Source organism: Xiphophorus hellerii, chromosome 3 (genome assembly GCF_003331165.1).
Source record: "Xiphophorus hellerii strain 12219 chromosome 3, Xiphophorus_hellerii-4.1, whole genome shotgun sequence".
NCBI classification, from domain to species: Eukaryota; Metazoa; Chordata; class Actinopteri; order Cyprinodontiformes; family Poeciliidae; genus Xiphophorus; species Xiphophorus hellerii.
Window position 1 is genome coordinate 3,944,858 of NC_045674.1, and position 20,475 is coordinate 3,965,332.

General features: G+C 39.5%; 2 protein-coding genes across 15 annotated transcripts in view; one reads left to right on the forward strand and one right to left on the reverse strand.

The window, feature by feature from the left end:
• mef2d (myocyte enhancer factor 2d) overlaps nucleotides 1-7,056 on the forward strand; it is a 116,449-nt gene extending 109,393 nt beyond the window's left edge. For all 14 annotated transcript variants that reach the window (XM_032556596.1, XM_032556574.1, XM_032556601.1 and 11 more), the window contains one exon: nucleotides 1,723-7,056. In XM_032556596.1, coding sequence (XP_032412487.1) covers nucleotides 1,723-2,137 — 415 coding nt within the window. In that variant the 3' untranslated portion in view covers nucleotides 2,138-7,056. The remainder of the gene's footprint in view (nucleotides 1-1,722) is intronic.
• Nucleotides 7,057-12,440: 5,384 nt separating this feature from the next.
• On the reverse strand, nucleotides 12,441-20,219 carry nes (nestin). The gene is made up of 4 exons (XM_032559396.1): nucleotides 19,187-20,219; nucleotides 17,669-17,793; nucleotides 16,638-16,711; nucleotides 12,441-16,059 (listed from the first exon to the last, which is right to left on the reverse strand). The coding sequence occupies exons 1-4, from the start codon at nucleotides 20,015-20,017 to the stop codon at nucleotides 12,986-12,988; spliced, it is 4,104 nt and encodes a 1,367-aa protein (XP_032415287.1). The 5' UTR covers nucleotides 20,018-20,219; the 3' UTR covers nucleotides 12,441-12,985.
• Nucleotides 20,220-20,475: the final 256 nt, after the last annotated feature.

Here is a 20,475-nt window from a genome sequence, read left to right on the forward strand (position 1 = left end):
AGTTTATTGGAATTTGGTGTGATAGACTACCACAAGAAACTTTGTATATGTGTGAAGTGGATATCAGAATTGATTAATTGAGGCCATTTTCAGCCTATCTGACTGAGCTTGAATTGAATTGGCAGACATTTACCTCTAGATGCTCAAAGCTGGTACAGACATTTTTCCTTTGCAGTTGTGTTCAGAAGATGTGAATACATTTGCCTGTATTACTTTTGTAACTTGTATTTCTGCAACATTTTGAAAACCATCTATCCTTTTGATATTAAGTCACAGTAATGCATTGCTCTGTGTTGTCTTCTACATCGAATCCTTGTAAAATGCATCAAGGATTTTGTTTGTAGAGCAGCAGTAAAATACTGTATGTTCAAGCAGTATGAAAACTTCTATGAGAAAGAATAGACAAGAAGTTCAATAAAAAATCAGAAACTTTTATAACAACTTCTAAAATATTTAAAATCTAAAGTAAATTGAAGCTTAACATGTAAATTATATTCTAGAAGAAACTCTTGATCTTGTATACAGATTAATAAGCAAAGATTAGAGAGTATGTAACTGTTTATTACTGCAGCGAAAACTTTTAAGAGTTTTACTACCTACTTTTATACAAAGGAGAAAGTAAACTTGACAGATGAACCCCAAAATGCAAGTGTTCACTTTGCAGCAAGTAGAGAAATGAGGGGAAAACGTGATCGTCAGCAGTTTGTGTTGCTGCGCTGATTGAACAGAATATAAATGCATTCAGCACCGATGCTCATCTTTAGCTGTGGAACCTGACAGTAAATCCAATATGCAAGAATGATCGTGCTGCATGGTGTAATGACTCTGCTTTTATGTTGGTCTCCTGTGTCCTGTATGTCTTTGCTCTCCATGTGCCGCGGTTTGCCCAAGCTTCGTTGGCCAGGTTCACAGCTTTGCTCGGGTGTCTGGGGTGTTTCGTATTTGACAAAATGCTCAGCTTTTGCTAGCTGCACATTTCGGTGTATGTCTGTCTGACCGTTGATGTAAATTCATTCAGTCACTCTGTGGAGTTTTAAAGATGTTGGCTGGACTGTGTGTTTCTTCCATGTGATTTGTTTAGTGTTAAAGCTCCAGTAAGTAACTTTTACAAAAAAAATTTTTTTCCATATTTGTTAAAATTGTCACCAAGTCATGACAGTATAGTATGTTAGAGATAATCTGTGAAAAAAGAAAAACAATGCACCACTCCTGGTCAGAAACAACCAGAGCCAGAAGGAGGATCTTATTGCCGTCAGTCAACCTCCTGTACACTAGTCAATGTGCTAAAGGAGGAAAAACAACTCACCTTTCCAGGAAAACCTTATTCTGCTGTCATCTATGGCTATGCTAACTAGCATTAGCATTCATGGTAGGCTATGTTGTGGTGAGTCAGCTTTAGCTTAGCAAAGATCAAATGGGAGGGGGTGAGCATGAGAGTGACTGACTGCACTAAAACCCTCCTCCTGACTCTGACTGGTTGTTTCTAACTGACTTTCTGATGGAGCTCAATATTTTTTATTATTATTTTTCCCCACAGATTATCTGTCTTATACTGTCATAAAATAATGATAATTTTAACAAGTATGTAAAAAAAAAAAAAAAGTTATTTTTTTTTTTTTTATAAAAGTTACATACTCCAGTTTTAAAGCCTGACCTTAACCCTAGTATGCAGTTACTTACTGTGGCATCTCCACTTTTTCTTGTTTTTGTTTCTCCCTGCAGGTCAGTTGGCCCTGTACCTCAGAGCACCGCACTCACAGTCAACACAAACCCCAATGTCAACATCAAATCAGAACCCGTCTCCCCAAATCGTGACCGGAGCACCCCCAGTTCCACCGGTGGTCCAGCGGTGGGCACAGGGCTTCAGCTCCAGGGACAAGGTCTGGTGTCCATCGCCTTCCCTGGCGCCCAGGGCCGCTCGCCCGTCGACAGCCTCAGCAGCAACGGCTCCTCCTATGAGGGCAGCGACAGGGACGATGGTGCCCAGGGTCGAGGCGGGGGGCAAGACTTCCACCACCAGGTGGCAGCCGGAGCACAGCAGTCCACCATGGTCCTGCTGCGGCCCTCGTCAGCTGAGCCTCAGGAACAGGATGGGACAAACGTCAAGAGAGTGAGATTGGATACCTGGGTGACATAAAGAAGAACAGAGGGATGGACACATGGAAGGAGGAGATGTGTACTTGTGGCTTGTGTACATGCCCCCCACCAGCTCTTGACGCCCCCCAGTTTCCCGCTCTGAAAACCCACACAGAATAAAACCACCATTGACCCAGTAACTTACTCTTCGTGCAGGAAAGTCATTCATGCTTAACACAAGCATGCAAACACACTCATGTTGCACATATGAACACTGATGCTCAGTTGTATGGCGATGTGCGTTCATGTTTGTACTTTGATGTACTCAAAACGTAAAAAACCCCCAGTGGGTTGAGCCAACGATCCAGGGATTACTCATCAAACGAATTACCATGTTGGACTTGATCCAGCTGCATTTTAGTAGGAGTGAGCAAGTACATTTTCAATCAGGCATAAAATTGGACTTTTGAACTACTTGACAGTTGTTGGCAGACCAGACAAACAAACCGGACTTGGTTTCCCAGAATGCCCCGCATTCTGTTTATGAATGGACCCACTCTTGCATCCTCACTCTTTTTCCACAGATGTTGGTCAAACATGACAGATTTGTACTCTGAAAGTGCCACTGAAAACGTCCACAAATGTCTTTTCTACACACCTGGCCATCCACAGCTGCGTTGCCGTCTATTCAGATTCTTGCTTCTTTGGGCGGTTTTGAACAGAGTCTCGTCCTTCTGTCCTTGACTGTCCAGAGTTTAGATTAATTTCGGTTTTGGATTTGAAGACACTAAAAAGAAAGAAAAAACTTGCTTCTCTCCCCGGCCACGCTGGCAGCTCTGTCAACAATTTGGCGCCTTGGCCCTGAACATGAAAGTGGACCCTCAGGCCTTTGCTGAATCAAAACCACGCAGGCCAGCTATAAAACGAGGAGCATTATTTGTCGCCGAGGTAAAAGACTGCTTTTCTTTGAATCAGGGATGAGCTGCAACAGCTCAGTGACAGTCTCATTGTTCGGCAAACATCGTGTCGACTACAGATGCTGAGAAAGTTACATGTGTTTGGTGTGTGTGTGTGTGTGTGTGTGTGTTTTTTGTGTATACAGGTTTGTTACCTCAACTGATTGTTGTTTCTTTCTTTTTAGGAAGTGATTTGGACAAATGTTCACTCTGAGTTTTATCCTTGAACACAACTGCAATGCACACAGCTGAAATTATTTTTGTGGTAGCTGATGTTTAAAGTCGGGGAGGGATGCGTGGCATCGTGTATATAAGCAATCTGTAACCTTTGTGGCTTTTGTGTGGCAGGGATTAGGTGTTATGAAGGTTGAAATAAATAGGTAATTTACAAGTATATATTTAAACACCTTCAGACGGTTGCATGGGCAACTCCGCATCTGAGGCTATAGACTACAGCAAACGACAGGGATTGTGTATATTTATATATAGGTATATATATAAATATTATATATTCGGCAGGATATCCCTTAACGTAAGATTTAAAAGAAAAAAAAAACAAAAACAAATGTTGATTCTCAGTGGATCGGTCAGTCTTTTTTAAAAATTATTTATGCGTGTATATAAAGTGTAAAATGTGGATTAGCCGAGAGAGGGCGCTGTAGAGGAAGAAAGTAAAGCAGTGGCGACTCGGACTGTTTATGAGTGAGCAATGGACTCTGTCGCTGATGGAGTGCACTTTACATTAACTCCCACCTCCGACTCCTTCACACACCTGACCTAAGAGCACACACTGATCACACAAGGCTGACACCTGGGTATGTTGCATCAGACATAGATAATAAATTTTAGTTTAGAACATTTTGATTGAACAATGTTTTTAGTTTATTTTTCTAGGATTTTTAGATTGCTTCCAATTTGTGAAAGTATTCTATTTAAAATTGATTAATTAAGATAATGAAAAAGATTACATAATTTTTTTTAAAAATATCATTACTGCGAATAGTTGCATCTCTCTCTTTAAAAATTTGTTAAAAGAGCAAAAGTGAAACTACATAATTTCTCTTTTTCAGTAGGCATGGACCAGTATAGCTTGAGAATGCTTAACAAAAATGTCCCAGTTTCCTAACAGAAATGGATGAAAATGTGGTTTAATTCATTTTATTTAGAAATCAAAATCCGACCTATATATGATGCATTGGACATGCAAATATATTAATATAATGATTATTTTCACATTTATTTCTGTAGCTTTAATTTTAATCCACAGATAAAAATTAGAGTGACAAAGGAGTTAAAAGATTTGAAAGTACCTGGTTTAAAATTTGTGTAATTTATTGACACATTTAGTAATAATGTTAACATATTTCATTCTGCAGGATTGACAAAGGAAATCTAATATAAATATATAAACACAAAATAAATATTTATATTTCTTTCTAGTGTAATTGAATAGCAGGCTTACTGGGTTTTCGCCGAGCGTTTTATTTTTCAGATAGACATGCTAATTCAAGCTACTTGTAATAAGTAGCTTGTTACAAACATTTGCTTTAAAGTCTCGCTACCTTCTACAGACTGATAAATGGGAGTCTTCTGCTTTCCTATCCAGGTCTGAATGTGCACTCTACAGTCCATCTTATTTCAGGTGCAGTCAGTAAACGTACACAGCTGACTGGCAGCTATCAGTAACAACTGTATAAATTCAAACTGCAGAAATCGTTGTTATAAAATCTCTCCTCTTCAAACAACAATAAACCATAAAATGGAAACTGACACATGCCTACGCGTTATCATCAGAACGTATTAATTTAAATAAAATGTTTCATCCTTTTCATTCAACTGAAAATTATACTGAATACATATCAAAGTTTCAATTTCAGTATTTATTTTTTTCTGTATCAGCTGGGATGTTTTACTGTTGATTATGAACAAAATTGATCATTATGTAGTGTTGGTTATGCAATTATCACCCAACCTTCAAGAAAAAGACACGCACACACACACACACACACACGCACGCGCAGGCATACAGATGGAAAAGATAAGGTTGCCGAGGAAGTCCCTTAGATCTTTATTTAAGTTTGAGGTTTGTCTTTCTCTCTTACTAAAAGCCATGTATCTACATTTAGAGGACCACTCCTTCGCCTCTCACTGGTTGGCTGTAGTTTTATACTCTGGAGAGTTTTTTTTAAAAATCACTTTGAAGGTAAAAGGATGTGAAGGAGGTCATTTTTGTATTCTATAAAAATGTCAAAAGGTGATATTCGGGTTTAGTGGGTAGATTTTTAAAGCCGTGATGGTCAAAAGTGGAAGTTTGCGTATTTATTTTTCCTAAAAAGCATCTATTTGCTTGTGAAAAGCCCTGGGAGCGGAATTCGGGTATCATTTGATTTTAAGCCGGAGGTTTCAGAACAGCTCCTGATCTTTTAATGACTACCTCCCAAATCCTACGCAGACTTGTCGACTTTGGGCTTTACCACATCCAGGCCCTTGTCACCTCCCTTTCACCCCTGTCACTCACTCACCCAATTGGGGTTTATGTCCTCTCTGGAGGCTTAATCTCGAAATTGCACAAACACACACAAATACACCAATGGTCCATTGCACACACACACGCTCATCCTCTAGTTCGCTTCATCCAGATAGCAGGTCATGGCGCTGAGATGAAGTTGAATCATTTTCGGGGTCAGCTCGATGCCTCGGCTTCATCACGTTCCGCTCAGTTCAGAAGTAGGTTCTCATTTTCTTATCTCTGTCACTCTCTCGCAGCCGCTGATCCTCTGTTTGACAAGTGTCAGTGTCAATAATGCTTGTCAGAGTGCATGGCAGAGTGAACATGCAGTAAATCCCCAGAGTGTAAACACTTTGACTGTTAAGACTGTTGTGCCCAGAGCTTCGAACAAAATGAAAAAGAAAAGGCAATTTAAGTCTGAAAGTACCAGTTTTTTTCCAAAAAGCTAACAGAGGCAGCTTTGTGACACACCCATAGACCAACACTAGGGGTCGCTGTTATCATAGAAAGACAATCGTGCTGATAAATGGTTCTTTCTCCCTTCCCTTGCCCCTGACAAAGCGATACACGCCTCTGTATAATGATGTCTAGAAGTCTCACTGACTTTCCAGTGTTAACTTGTGCTGGTGACAGTCTGTTTTCTTGTTCTCTACAGATCGATATTATTATTACTATTATCATCATTACCACAGAATTCACTGCTGGTAGATGTCATGATGATATGGAACTCTTGAGTTTCTTTGTGTAGGTTAGACATTTTGTTTTATTTTTGAAATTTGATTTTATTCTATGAAAATATCTTATAAATATGTATTTCTGTTTTCTCTTCTTGGGTTTATTTTTATTTTGTTTGTTTAAAAAGGGTGTTACTAATGTTGCACGATTTTTATGACCTGACACAACACAAGCGTGGTGATGATTTCTTTTTTTTTTTTTTTTTTTTTCATTAGTACAAAAGCGAGTGGACTGCGACAAACCGCTTCTATGCTGCAGCTTTTGAGTTCAAGATACGAACTTGTCGGTCCACACAGAGGTGGTGGTGGGGTGGGGGGGCTTTAGGAGGGGCAGCGTGACACGTCTAATTTATTTCTGACCAGACACGATGATGTCAATGCATGGCCATTTTAAAAACAAGAGAAAGTGAATCATGTCGTAGGAAACAAAGTGTAATATTGACACAAACACACGTCACACAAGATGACATTTAAGAAAAGAAAAAAAAGAAATTGAAGTAAAAGTTTTAAGTAAATTATAGCTAATATATTGTGTTTGGCTAGTCGGCTTTTTTGTTGTAAAAATATTTTTTGTTGTTTTTTTGGAGAATGATATACAATTTGTGTATATTTTCATAAATAAAGTATGCACTGATATGTTATTACAAATTCTATACTGCTTTTACAAAAAAAAAAGTGTTTGTTATTGTACCAAAGTATCCATTGGTCCCAGCTTACCCTCCTCCCCTTTTTGCGTATGTTTTACCGTATTTTATATATTAAATAGACAAGTTGACCTAAAGTCTGAGTTTGTCATTTGTTTTGAGAGTCAGGAGACATTTCCATAATTTGACCACTAGAGGGCCCTAAAGTGTTTGGTGTCGATGATCATATATTGAAAGAAAAGTGTTAAGCACAGTTAAATGAAATAACAAACTGACAAAATGTTAATTAATGCCGTGTTAAAGTTGACAAAAATGTTCTCTACAACACACAGATAATTTTAAATAAATGTTTTTGGATAAAGTTTTGCTGTTAAAGGTGGTTTCAGAAGACAATTATGGTGATGTCAGTTCTGGTACTTTATCTGACATTTTGACTTTTTAAAGGTGACTTAAGTTTTCAATATTATACATAAAACTTGCAGATTTTATTGGATTAAATGTAGATGGTTGCTAATTTGTCTCTGAAACATCAGTTTTTATAGTACATGCTTTTCATAGGCTAAAAACGTGAAAGTCACTTTTTAAAAACGCGACTGATTGGGTTAAATTTAGAGGAGAAAAAAATCCTTAAATGATTAAGACATTTGATTCTTTGAATTTGTCACATAAGAACTATTCTTTTGATAGTGATAAAATAGCAAGTAGTCTATTAAATGATAAAATGTTATAAATTGGAATGAAATCTGCTGTCAAGTTTTTCTCTCACATGTGGAAGCAAAGGAAAAAGTTCACAGGAACACATTTAACTGTTTAAATTAAAATAAAACATGTGTCTTTAATTCGTACTGATATTGATAGCATTTTGAGCCTTTAATTTACTGTTACCTTAATAGTTGTGGTTACTGAGTACTTTGTAAACAACATTTTAAATATAAATTGAAAAGATGTATTTAAATTTTGTTTTCAACATGCTGGGAGTAAGACATGTTTGTCATGTTGTTTCACAGAGACAGATGCTTGATAGAGGATGTGCCGCAAATGTGACCACTTCTTTAGAACTGCTTGTCCTGACCAAATGCTGATATAATCAGGTGGTTTTGCAACAGTTGTTCAACTCTTGTTTTAGAGAAACACACGCACTCTTGTGACTCAGTAGGCTACTAATAGCAAAACACACACACACTTACACAGCTGAGTCAAAAGTCACACTGGACAAGTTGGCCATTGTCTGATGGACAGCTGACTCTATTCCCTGCTGCTGGGTGTGGATAGCAGAACTTGCCAGGGGTGATACACTTTTTAGGTCAAAGAGTTATCGCTTCGACATCAGTGAGATCAGCCTTATCAGGTGTGTTTCTGTTGTGATCCTCTGTGGTTGCTATGAGACAAAGCAGTGGAGAGTTGGATGTGACTGAATGTCTTTCCCAGCAACGTCCTGCTGTCTGGGCGTGGCATGTCTGCATCAAATTAGATTCTCTGGGCCCTGATTGAATTACTGAGAGGGCATCTGCTGACAGACGCACACAGATACCAACCGGTGGAGGAACCAGGCCTCGCTGATCTCTAAAGTTTGAAGATAACATAAAAACATATGAAATGAAACGGCATGTCGTAAAGCATTAACCAACATGCATTTTAAGTGTTTTTTTTTTTATTTATTTTTATCCATGTCTCATTTGTTGCTGTTGTATTGGAGGTAATCACAACCAAGAAGCTAGGAACATCATGTTGGAGGGAACATTTAGGGTTACATTTACAAAGAGAGAAATGCAACAAGGAACTAACCTGCGAGTCATTTGGCAAGAGCAGGGTCTGACAAAGCAATGTGCAAACTAGAGGCTGATAATGATCCTAACTCTGAAAATGACATTGCTCCTGCTGTTGACTCTGGGGAAAACAAAACTGTTGCTATTTCTGGTGATGATGGGGCTGCTGAAGATGATTTAGGAGGATATAATATAATAAAGTGCAGGATTAAAAGATGCTCTGGAGATGTAGAAAATGGTGGTAATTCAGACTCTGGCATCCATGATGCCAGTCTTGGAAAGTATGCTGCTTCTTTTGAGGACTATGATACTGAAGAAAATTTTGTTTAAAAACCTCTGAACAATTGTCACTAGAATTAATAGTGGAGATGATTCGGGGAAACCTCAACTTGGGGAAAGATGGCCTAAAATTAATAACCAGAAAAATAAAAAATAAAAAAATTAATCTCTGACTGACCTACAGTTCATTGCTCTAAGTGTAAGATCAGTCCAATATTCGCAACTATAATTGAATGTGAAATTTTAGATTTTACATGAACATTTTCTGCATGGACAATTTTATGTCTCACTAACAGTGTCTGACCTTTAGTATGGACACAAATATTCAGGTCACAGGTGTCCTCATGAAGAATCAGTCAATATTTCCTACCCATGGATCATTACTTCAGTCTCACTCATCCCTGATTTCTAAAAACAACTTGCAGCTGTCATTAGCTGATTGCACTCTGCAGTGCAACTCCTGTTCTATTTTAATACAACTCTGTGTCTGATAACTTCATTGTGTTGAATTAAAGTCAGATGCTTCAATCCTCACACGGGACAGACAAGTTTACCAATGGCAGGAATCAATAGACATGACCAATCAGGATGTTTTTGATTTTATTTTTACTCATTGCTATCTTGGAGACAAAGGCTTTCTTCTGGTAAAGAACTTGTTTTGCTAAAGAACTCAGGTTTTACTCATCTGATGAATCATCTATGGCTGTAAACTTCAGTTCACAACTGACCAAAAAGGTCAGCAAAACTAGAGACTGAAAAAAGACCCAAGAGATGATTGTCCACCGCACTGAAATCAGTCTGTTGTTAGAGTATCCTTAGTGGCGCATAGAAAATGTCCTGATGACCTGTGGGTTAAATTCTGTATTGCACAGTCAGCTGGTCAGAGGTCACCACGTGACGAACTGGGCAGATTTCATCTCCCAACTGGAGCAGCTGTAGATTTTTTGAAGCAGTCTGAAAAAGATTCTGGACATGCCTTTGGTCTCCTTTAAGACATGCAACCTTAATCATTCATCCTAATTATGAATTAACAACGTTTATACAAGGAGCCTATTCATTAGTTGACTTCTTCACCTGTTTTGTAAAGCTTGCTGTTGCTTTTTCATCCAAGTTTTAATATCTATATTAAAATAAAGCTTAACCAATGATACTATTATTCAATACCTTACGGGAAAGTAGTTTTAGTAGAATGGCCCAGTTAAAGTTTGTAAATTGTTCTACATTGACATAATACAGTATGTCTGCTACATAAAAAGTAAACAAAATTCACTTTAGTTTGTTGCTGCAACATGCTTGATTGAGATTCACTGCTCATTACTAAAAACACTGTTTAATGTAGAGAGTCTGGGCCTTTTCCATTGGAGCCTTTTAGAAAAACATTTCCAACACCAGCAGTGTGTGAGGACCAGGTGTAGGAACACACTGCAAAGCCACCTTCACATTATCCCCTCCTGTAAATTTTCTCCTCTTGTCATAAAAATCTAAGAGTAATTGAATGAAACATATGAGATGAATATTTATTTATTCTGTTTTATGTTCTCCTCTATGTTCCCCTTAAATTTTCAGAGCTGATCAGCTATAAAGATTGGAAAGTCTACCTCTCTGGCAGTTCCATCAATCAGCAATGACATCAGAAATAAATCAATGGGGATGGATGATGGATGGCAGATGGCCTTCAGAGAACGCACTACAACAATGAGATAAAACAGGTCTTTCTTAATGGACACCCTCCCCCTATGTTCTCCACAGACCAACATCCATTGGTCATGGCTAAACTAATGAATGCTGACCTTGGAGACCAAATGTTTTCTTTATTTGCTGACCTTTTATATTTCAGTAGTTTAGATGCTTTTAGAATTGATATATTGTAACAAAGGGCCTGGGGAGATGATTATGAAGCCAGAAGTTATAATACAGGATCAATCGATACAACACGACTGGAATCCATGTAAAGACCAATAATATATTTTTAAAAATTGTTTTAGATGTTCATAGATGTGGGTAAAATTCCCCCAGAACATGTCCTGATTGTGTACATGTCTCAAACACAATAATCCGTAATTAGCAGCTACGCCAGGTTTCGCTGTAACTTGGGAGCTTGTTAGTGAAATCTTGGCATGTGGCAAATACGTGTTATTGACGATCAGATAAACACTCGGAAACAAAGTTTTATGTTAAGTTGCCAAGAAATATGATTACTGTAGCCATGAAATCAAACATCCATGAAGATTTATACAATGTGCCAAATGTTGTAATGCCTCAACCAGATAATTAACACTTCCATATTGAAAAAAAATAATTACTCCCTTGGTGGGCTCTAGATTAATAGGATGCCAAGTTGGTTATTGTTTTTCTGTTCTGCAGAAATTAGTATTCTGATTCTCATTAGAATTTAACGAAACTTTCAGCTTACATTTCAGTAAGTTATAGCTTTCTTCTGTCGTGTTTTGGGATTTAGATAGTATTGTTGATTAGTGCTCAACACCACCTAGCAAGCCAGACAGCTGTTGTAACAAGATTCCAGCACTTCAGCATTGTCCGTGAATACAACCATCTGTAGTTTCCTTCCTCACTGAATCCCCCACCAGGAAGATTTGGTCGGCAAAGAGGCGAGGGTCTACTAAAATAGCCGGCATTGTTGGGCAAACTGACAAATGAAAGATGTGGGGGGCGTGAGGGAGTGGGGTGGGGCGTGGACAAGATGAGGTCACATATTGTTCTCGCTTTAGTTCTTTTTGCACAGCCATCTCCTGGGGAGCCTGAATGCTTGTGGAAGACCCTGGTGCAGCTTTGTTGACCCTCCTGCTGTAAGGTCAGTTAACCTGGTAAATTGCTAAGTCCAAAAACACACAGAAAAACACCCACAGAGCTTCACAGCTTTCCAGAGTGCAAACCAAAAGGGAGGCTAGATGGATGCTGCTGGAAGCATGTGAGCAGTTTGGTTCTTGACCTTCTGTTAACGATGCAACGGTTGTCTAAGATAAAAGTTCAAAGTTGTAAAAGCCCAATAATTACTGAACAAGTTATTTTATAATATACATTTTATATTTCTAAAAATATACAAATGTTAATGTTATCACTGACAACCTCTTGCAGTTTTGTATTTATTTGTACAAAAAGATTTTTCTCTGAGAAGCACAAAGTTATACTGTTAGTGTTTGGAGGTTCTTCAATAGTAGACTGCATGAACAAAAAGTTGTCAGATTTTTAAAAGCTTCAGGTTTTGCACGTTAAATACTTGATAATTCTTTATTTAAAAACTTGTCATATTCCAGTAGTTCCATTAAAAAGATACAATATACAGTACAGACCAAAGGTTTGGACACACAGTTGTGTCCAAACCTTTGGTCTGTACTGTATATTTATGTATAACAATGCTAAAAGCTGTATCAGTTAGAACTGCAACATGTTTGATTGAAACACTGATTTAAAAGCCTGGATGCTCCATGCAGACAAATAACACCAGAAACAAAGCATTATGAGTCTACACTTTATTTTCTACTTTGAGATTACCACAGCTTTAATAACCTTTTACAATGAGAAGGACAACCAATTGCTCATTCTTTCTACATGAGCAACACATGCAAAGACAACTCATTTGAAAGCCAATTAATTTGAAATTGTTGTCAATGCAATGGCAGCTCTACAAGGAATCCTAGCCTGCTGGTCTTATTGATTTCTATTAAACAGCTAAATCAGAATAGGCACTGATCAATAACTGTTTTGACTTTCAAATGATACTCTGTTCTATTTTCATGCTCTTCTCACATGCAAAGACTTATAATCTTCTCAACATGCATACTACGAGGGTAGAACAAATTAAATATCAGAATAAAAGGACATTTTAGACAACTGTCTCCAATTAAGGTAGTAAGAGAGGGCACAGTGGTTGTTTATTCTCTAAGAAATGCACAACGGCAACTTTGGGTTTCAGATGCATCAAATAAAATCACAATATAACCCTTGACAATTTCTTTTTGGATCTATGAGTTGATTTGACTATAACATTTACTGTACTTCTTTAGGCTGTTTCCTCTCCAGATGACCAAGATTCGGCCTCAACATCTGATTCCTCAGAATGGACCATCTCACCCTCAACTACATTTTTACATAAAACTTTCTTCACTTTGGCATTCCCCTGTTCCTGTTCTTTTGTTGGATCCAGGCCAGACAGGTCAATATCCACCTTGGAGTTCCCATTAATTACCTTTGGGTTCTCCAAGTTCCCCCAATCCCTGTTGTCAGCAAATCCTTGATTATGATTGGTTTGCTCAGCAGATTTGTTACAGGCATCGTTTGGTGTGTAAGTGGCACCAGTCTCCAAAGAGGACACCCAGAAGTCATTCTTTCCATCAGAGGTAAAGTGACTATGGAAACTGCTGTCTTTTACATCCTTTACTTTGAAAATATCGTTTTCATTCAGGGCACTGTCAAGGGAAACTTCAACAGGCTCTTCCTGATGTATGATTATTTTGTCTGATATTTCGTGTAGGTTATCATTCTTTAGATCGTGTTTGATCTGGTCACTCATTTCAGATTCCCTTGTTGTGTTTTCTGGGTTTTCCCACTCAGTTGTTTCTCCATCCTCAAGAAACTTGTGAAAGTCCTCAGCATCCTTAGTGGGATGTTCTTGGGATACATTTGATCTTTCCTTAGGAAGCGCCTCGGTTTTCTCTGTGGGAGCATCAACATCTTGTGGAAGATTTGAATCTGCTGTTACCAGTAACACAGAGCTTGGAGCTTCTATGATGCTGATGTCTTCCATATCTGACCTGCTGAGGAAATCTTTCAATTCAGAGTGATTTTCAGTTCCATCAACATGAGACACCCGATTGTGCTCATTGTCGTCCTTTCTTGTCTCTGGGTTATCTACAGCTTCTTGATTAATAGGATGGATGTCCTCCTCAGTCAGCTTGTTTGTTGAATTTATCTCAACATATGAGTCACTAAAAAGTTGCCTCTCTAGAGCCACATCTTCAACTATAGTGGAAGATAGTTGTTCATAGTTTACACTCATTTCAGGCTCAGAGGATTCTGTCTCCTCTATTAACTTTTCAGTTCCTTTTTGCTCATTCACAAGCTGAGTGTTTGCTGAAGGTATTTCAACAGTTGGATCACTGAACAGTTGCCTCTCTGAAGCATCTCTTGTAATTGTAGTAGCTGGTTCAAATTCAGATTTGACAATCTCACTGGAAGAACCTTCTGCTGCTTTTTCAGTCTCTTTTTGTTCTTTCACTTCCTCCTCAGTCAGAGTGCTTGCCAACTGTATCTCAGGAGATGAATCACTGAAAAATTGCCTTTCTAAACTCTTGCTTATAACTGCAGTGGTCAAAGCAGACTCGTAGTTTTCACTCTGTGTTGTGTTACCTGTAGTTTCTTGTTCATTCATTTCCTTGATGGATTTTTGATTCATTTCTAAGATATCTTCTCTGACCTTCTCATGTCCAAAATGAGTGCTGTAGCTATCTGTTGACAAATTTTCTAACTCTTGTTCCACTAGTCTGTCTATCTCCAGTTCCTCATCATAGTCTATATTAGTGTGTACAGTGGCTCCAGTAAGTTCTTCTGTTTCCTCTTCTGAATGTCCCTCAACAAAACTCATAACCATTTCTTCAACCTTCTCAGCATCTTTCAAAAGTATGTCATACTCACTTACTTTTTTACCTTGATCAGCATCCCTATCTTCAACATGAGTGTATCCCATATTATAGTCATCATCCACTGTCTCCTCTTCCACTTCCTCACACAGATCTTCCATGGTTCCAAATGTCTTTGGCTTGCCGTCAGCCCATGTTCCGCTTCCTGCCTCTCCAGCTTTCTTTTCCTGTTCACCTTCACTGGACTCACTTTCGACAATGTGTGACGCTTGAGTGTTGGCATCAGTGTCATCACTTTTGTATCGGATCAGGGGACGAGTGTCTGCAAGAGTATTATCCTGAGCATAGCTGTCGCTCTCCAGCTCTGTCCTCCATGACACAGAGACATTCTGCGAGTCCTCTTCATCCCCTCCCTCTTCTGTGTCAGGATGTGGAACATGCTCCAGCTCCCATATAGCATGGTGTCCTTCATCTACCTGTGGCAGTACAAAGTCCATGTTGCCTTCTTGACCAACCTTTCTGTTCTCCTCTGGATCTTTTGTTGATATGTCCTCCTCTGGCTCAGCATGTTGCTTGTTCCCTTCATTTTCTACACCATCATCTATCCTTTCACTGACCTTTCTCTCTATTACACTGTCCCATGTATCCATCTCTTCCCCATCAGGATACAATTTGTCCTCATCATCCCTTTCATTAACTTCCACAGTGGAACTGCTACTTTCTTGTCTCATAATCACAGCATCAACATTCAAAATGCTTTCATCATTTCTGTTAAAAACACTTTCAAGGGGCTCACATTCAAATTCAGGACTACTTGGTCTGGATTCAAAGGTCGGTTCAAGCATCGCTTCAGTTTCTGAATCTGAAGTCTCATCTTCATGCTCTGCCTTTGTCGACCCATCAGCTTGAGCCCTTAGATGTTCTACGTTTTCTTCTTCAGTTTCCCCTTCAAAGGCCAGATCCTTCAATAGTTCATCTGAGAAATTACATGGTAGCTCTGTTATTCTGACATCATATGATGTAGGGCTGAGTGCTGTGGACTGCTGGTTGCCAATTTTCTCATTTAAAGGTTCCTCCCTGCTAAGACCTAACACTGCTGTGTGGCTGACAACTGACTCAATGACTCTTTCTACCACTGTTTTATCTTCATCCTCAGATATTCTGTCGGATGCCTCTTCCTCATTTGGAGGTGATAAAGGTTCAGCATAAGTGACTTTTTCATGAACCTCCTCTGGCCTAAAGTTTTCAGCTGCTCCATTCTGAACTATTTTTGGATAGGGGCTTTCTAGAGTTGCAGACTTTACTGCAGCTGTTTCTGCAGGTTTGCTTGAAGTCTTTGGGGGTTCTCTTAAAGCTGCAGGTCTTCTGCTCAAGAATTGTGTTGCAGTTATTACGGACCCTATTCTGCCTTGGCCGGGTGAGGGGTAAGTGGTCTTGAGGCTAGCAGACAGCTGGATTGGGTAATTCTTTTTAACCCCATGGGGACTCAGAACTGCATCTGTGGCGGAGAGAAGTCATGAATAAACAATGAACCAAGCTGCTGGGATAAAAATGGCTTGTACAAATGCTTTTAGAAAAAAAAAATTAAATTAAACAAAGCTAATTAATTGGAAAATTCTGTCAAATATGGTATGATATCTAATGCCACCACAGAACACTGTCTAATGAGTAAGATACAGTCTGCCTCACCAAACCATTATTAAAATCTATGTTCTCAAGTGGGTCTGGACACTAATGGTGAGATATTGATCGTCATTTCCTTCATTGATGTCCAGGCTACGGGAAAGGAACCCATATGGCTCAATAACCATTGGGGTCTGGTCGGCTTGTGTTGCAGGGCCCAAAGTGCCTACGTCAGCCCCTTTCACCAAGCCCCTCCATTCCAAAGCTCCTGCGCAACTAATGAGATTACAAACTGTGTCATGTACCCCAGTATGAGCTTCTACTTAGACTAAATGAAATTATGATCTCTAAAAACAGGAAGTATTCTTCTTCTCTTTTTTATCTGACATAGTTTACTATGGCAGCAAAATGACTTCATGTTCTTTATGTACTCTTAATGTTTCCATTAATTACCTCTAATTGAAATGCTTCTTGGCTTATTCAACAAAACTGCATCTCTTCCAAGGCCCTCGCCATCCAGCAAAGCTCTGTGGAGGTAACAGCATGAGAAAATATTACAGTCATACACAAATAACACATTGTTTATGCATTAAAAGAGTGAAAGGCAGCACAATGCTACACACTGAACAGTGGGTGGCAAGAGCAAAAGTGCAAAGAGACTTTAGCTGCTTTCCAGCAGGAGCTCCACATTGAAGTCTGTTGTTATGGTAATAAGGAAAGGCCCCACCACTAAGGAGCCATCTGCACAAGCCTCTGCCATCAATTCCTTTCACACACACACACACACGCACACACGCACGTGCACACACCTACAGAATAAGGGGCACTTGGGAGCACACAACTGACGGCTGATATTGCAAGTAGCTCATGCAGCACTAATACCCATGTTTCCATTTACACATGTGGATTCCAGCACATAGACTCAAAATTAGCTGCATTGATCTAATTTGATTAAAATGTTGAGCATCGCAGCTCGTGATAACAACAGATCCAAAAGCAATAAATGATACAGAGGTTTGTCCTTCAGTAATGACCTCTCCTCTCCCTCCCCTGTGCTGATACTCTAGACTCCCAAAGCTCATAGATCGGCCGCAATTCTCAAGAAGAGGGTGAGGGTCAATACTTTGAGGAGGGGGAGCATGAGTGAGGAGGCTCTGCTTCATAAAGGATACGTTACTCTGTTCAAAGCAGCAGAGGCTGCTGTAACAATGAAAAGACCTTAGGTTCAGACGGCCACTCTCGCCTCAGACAGCTTTTTGCTTGTCTGTTCTCATAGTGATGGATGTCTATTGATTTTTTCTGAGCAGCAGCCTAGATGTGTTTAACTAATAGTGTAAACTGAAGGTATACAATTTGATATACTTTACTGTCCTATTTTTATGCTTTATGTAGACACCCAGTGCACTCAACTTGCAGAGGCTTTTAATGTTTTAAGCCATGAATGCTTTAAGACGCCAGAATCCTCTTCTTTTAGTGCTGCATACCTGTATGTTGCAACTTCCAGACCCAGAGACATCTTCATCTGCATCAGGCTGTGGTTCTCCTGAAGGAGGTGGTCTATCTGCTGGCCCAACTCCACTTTTTCCACCTCCAGCTCCTCTAAGTGTTTCTGCCAAAACAGGGAGTCAAACAGGAAAGGGAAGCAGTTAGAGTAAGCATGATAACCTCTTTGTTCTTCTGTTTTTACTCTTTACTCAACTCTTGCTAAAAGATGAAAGAGGTTACTTAAAAAAAGACAACACTTAGATGATCTTATAACTTATATATAACTATGACCTTTATCTATCCAGGTAAAATCATTGTGAAGATTAATAAGCTGATCTGTTTTTCCTGGGAAGACAGGCACCAATGTAAGCCGACATTTGATGATAGTCATTCTGGAGCACAGTGGGGAGCAAACCTAGAAAGACCTCATCTTTGTGTGCTGAGACCTCATAAGTGACCCAGAGCAAATCCCAACAACCACAATCCATAAACATGAGGCTCCCAATTGCTTTCAAACAAAATCTTTTCATTCTACTAAAATGTAAAAGGAGCATACTGAGTGAATTCGCTGAGAGTAGAATTTGAAAACAAAGTAAATTCTTTAGTAGGCCTAAACCCTTTACATGAAATAAATGCATTAAAAGTGTTTTAGATTAATATTTGTATCACTAACAAGTGTTTAATTAATAAGTAATTCTCTTCAGACTTTGTCAAGTCAGAAGACATTAACACGCAACAGCAGACATGTCTAAACTCCATCTTCTGTCACAGGCTGATAATTAAGAAGAATTTGCATTAGGCTGTGGTTTGTCACTTTATGTTCTCAGCCAGGAATGACTCACTGTACATCCGTCTAGAGGCCTTCTCAGATAGAAGCAACCCAGTTCCACAATTTGCTGAATGCAAAAAGTCAAAGAAGCACTCATTCTATCCTCAATCAATAATCAATGTATCTAAATATCTAGGATTAAGTCTATGTATTAAGGCTGAATGACTAGTCATATTAATTTCATCATAAGAGTGATAAAATGGTAAAATTCTTTGTCGTGATTATTTTTAAATACAAACAGTAACAGATGTGAGAAAACTTAAGTACATTTTGAGGAATCGTATAAATAAGTTCAATTCTATCAACATTTCACTGGTGTATCCTGAAATACTTTTTTCCTTTACATAAAAACTACCCCTGGATCAGTACTTCAGTGTCTATGCTCTGTAATTTTTGTCTTTTCAAGCAGTGCTAAATGGTTGCTTATGCTGACCCAGGTTCTAGTCCTGCTGGAGGTTTCTCCTTGCTAAAGGGGCATTTTACTTTCCACTATTGCTACAGGCTTTGTCCAGGAGGAGGGATTGTTGCAAGTCAGAGAGTCGCTTGGAATAGCTTGACTGCATTGCTTAATAACTAAACAATCCTAACTGTGGACGCTAAATTGAGTTTTCTTAGGTTTGAAAAAAATGATTAAAGATACAAAATATAATGTGAGAATTTTACATCCAAACTAGAGCAGACTACTCACCCCAAGCTGCTGGATCTCCTGACAGTGTTCCTCACTGCGCTGGGCTACGGTCTTCTCCAGATGTAGCCTGACATCCTGAGCAGAGACAATCTCCTTCTCCAAGGTCTGAAGTTTTTGTTGGCTCTCACGTTTCTCTAGGCAAACTTGACTCAAAAGACTCCGGGTCTGATCAAGCGACTCCTCCAGCTGAGCTAACTGGCCCTGGTAGGATTCTGAGGCCTCCTGCCAAGCTCTGGTCGCCCTCTGGGAAAACTCATGCCCCATCTTGAGGAGGTCTGGCGTCTGTTTGCTCCTGTGTATTTGGTTTGGAAGCATTTCGGCTCTGGATTGGGACAGAGTGGCCTCCAGGTGGGTCACATCTTCTTCGTGGGTTTGAATTAGGAATTTCATTTCATGTTCCAGCTGATTGACCTTCTCCCTGAGCCAGATCTGTGCTCTCTGCTCATCTTCCAGCTCCTTCCTGCTTTGCTCCATCTTTGTCTTGGCCAGCATTTTGGCCTCGGCTTCCATCTGTCTCTGCATCTCTAGGGCTTGTATCTCCTCAGTCAGTTTCTGAACTTCCACCTCTGTGAGGACCCTCTCCCTCCAGGTGGCATCCACTTCCAATCTCGCCCGTCTCAGCTCTTCCTCTAAGCCCCTCCTGCGTGTCAGGGTCCCCTGATTGTTGTGTCTAAAAACTTTGATCTCATTTGCAAGCATTTCATTTTCCTCCTCTAGACATTTGACCCAACTGAGGTAGGTTTCAAGGCGTCGGTTTAGGTTCAGCATCTGTTGCTTCTCCTCACCAAGGTGGTTTGGATGGAAGATTTTATGCACTCCGTGGAGCTCCATGTTAGTTAAGAAAAAATATATTTTGGAAACTGAGGTTTCTCTCAGAAGTAAAGGGATTATGATTTGGCAGTCAGCTCTGTCTCGTCGTTCCAAGCCTGAGTCAGCGTGTGGGGTTTCCTTGTTTCTGAGGGAGCGTCCCGGGAAGTCTGGTGGAGTGACTGCCAGCAAAAAAAGATATCTCTTTCTTGCTGGGTTTAATGAAGGGGCCGGGCTCATGGACACGAGGGGAGGAGTAAAAAGGGTGGGAGGAGACTGGAAACTGTGGAGAGAGAGGAGAGCTAACAAGAGGAAGGACACAGAGGGAGAGAGGGAACTGAAGCAGGATATCGGAGATGGGATGTAGGATTGTAATAAGAAGAGTGGCTTAGATAGGAAAGGGCAGGCAGAGGCCATGATGTAATTTACAATATTAACTCCTTCCTTACTCAGTGCTTTGTTGTGATATGCATGATAATGCA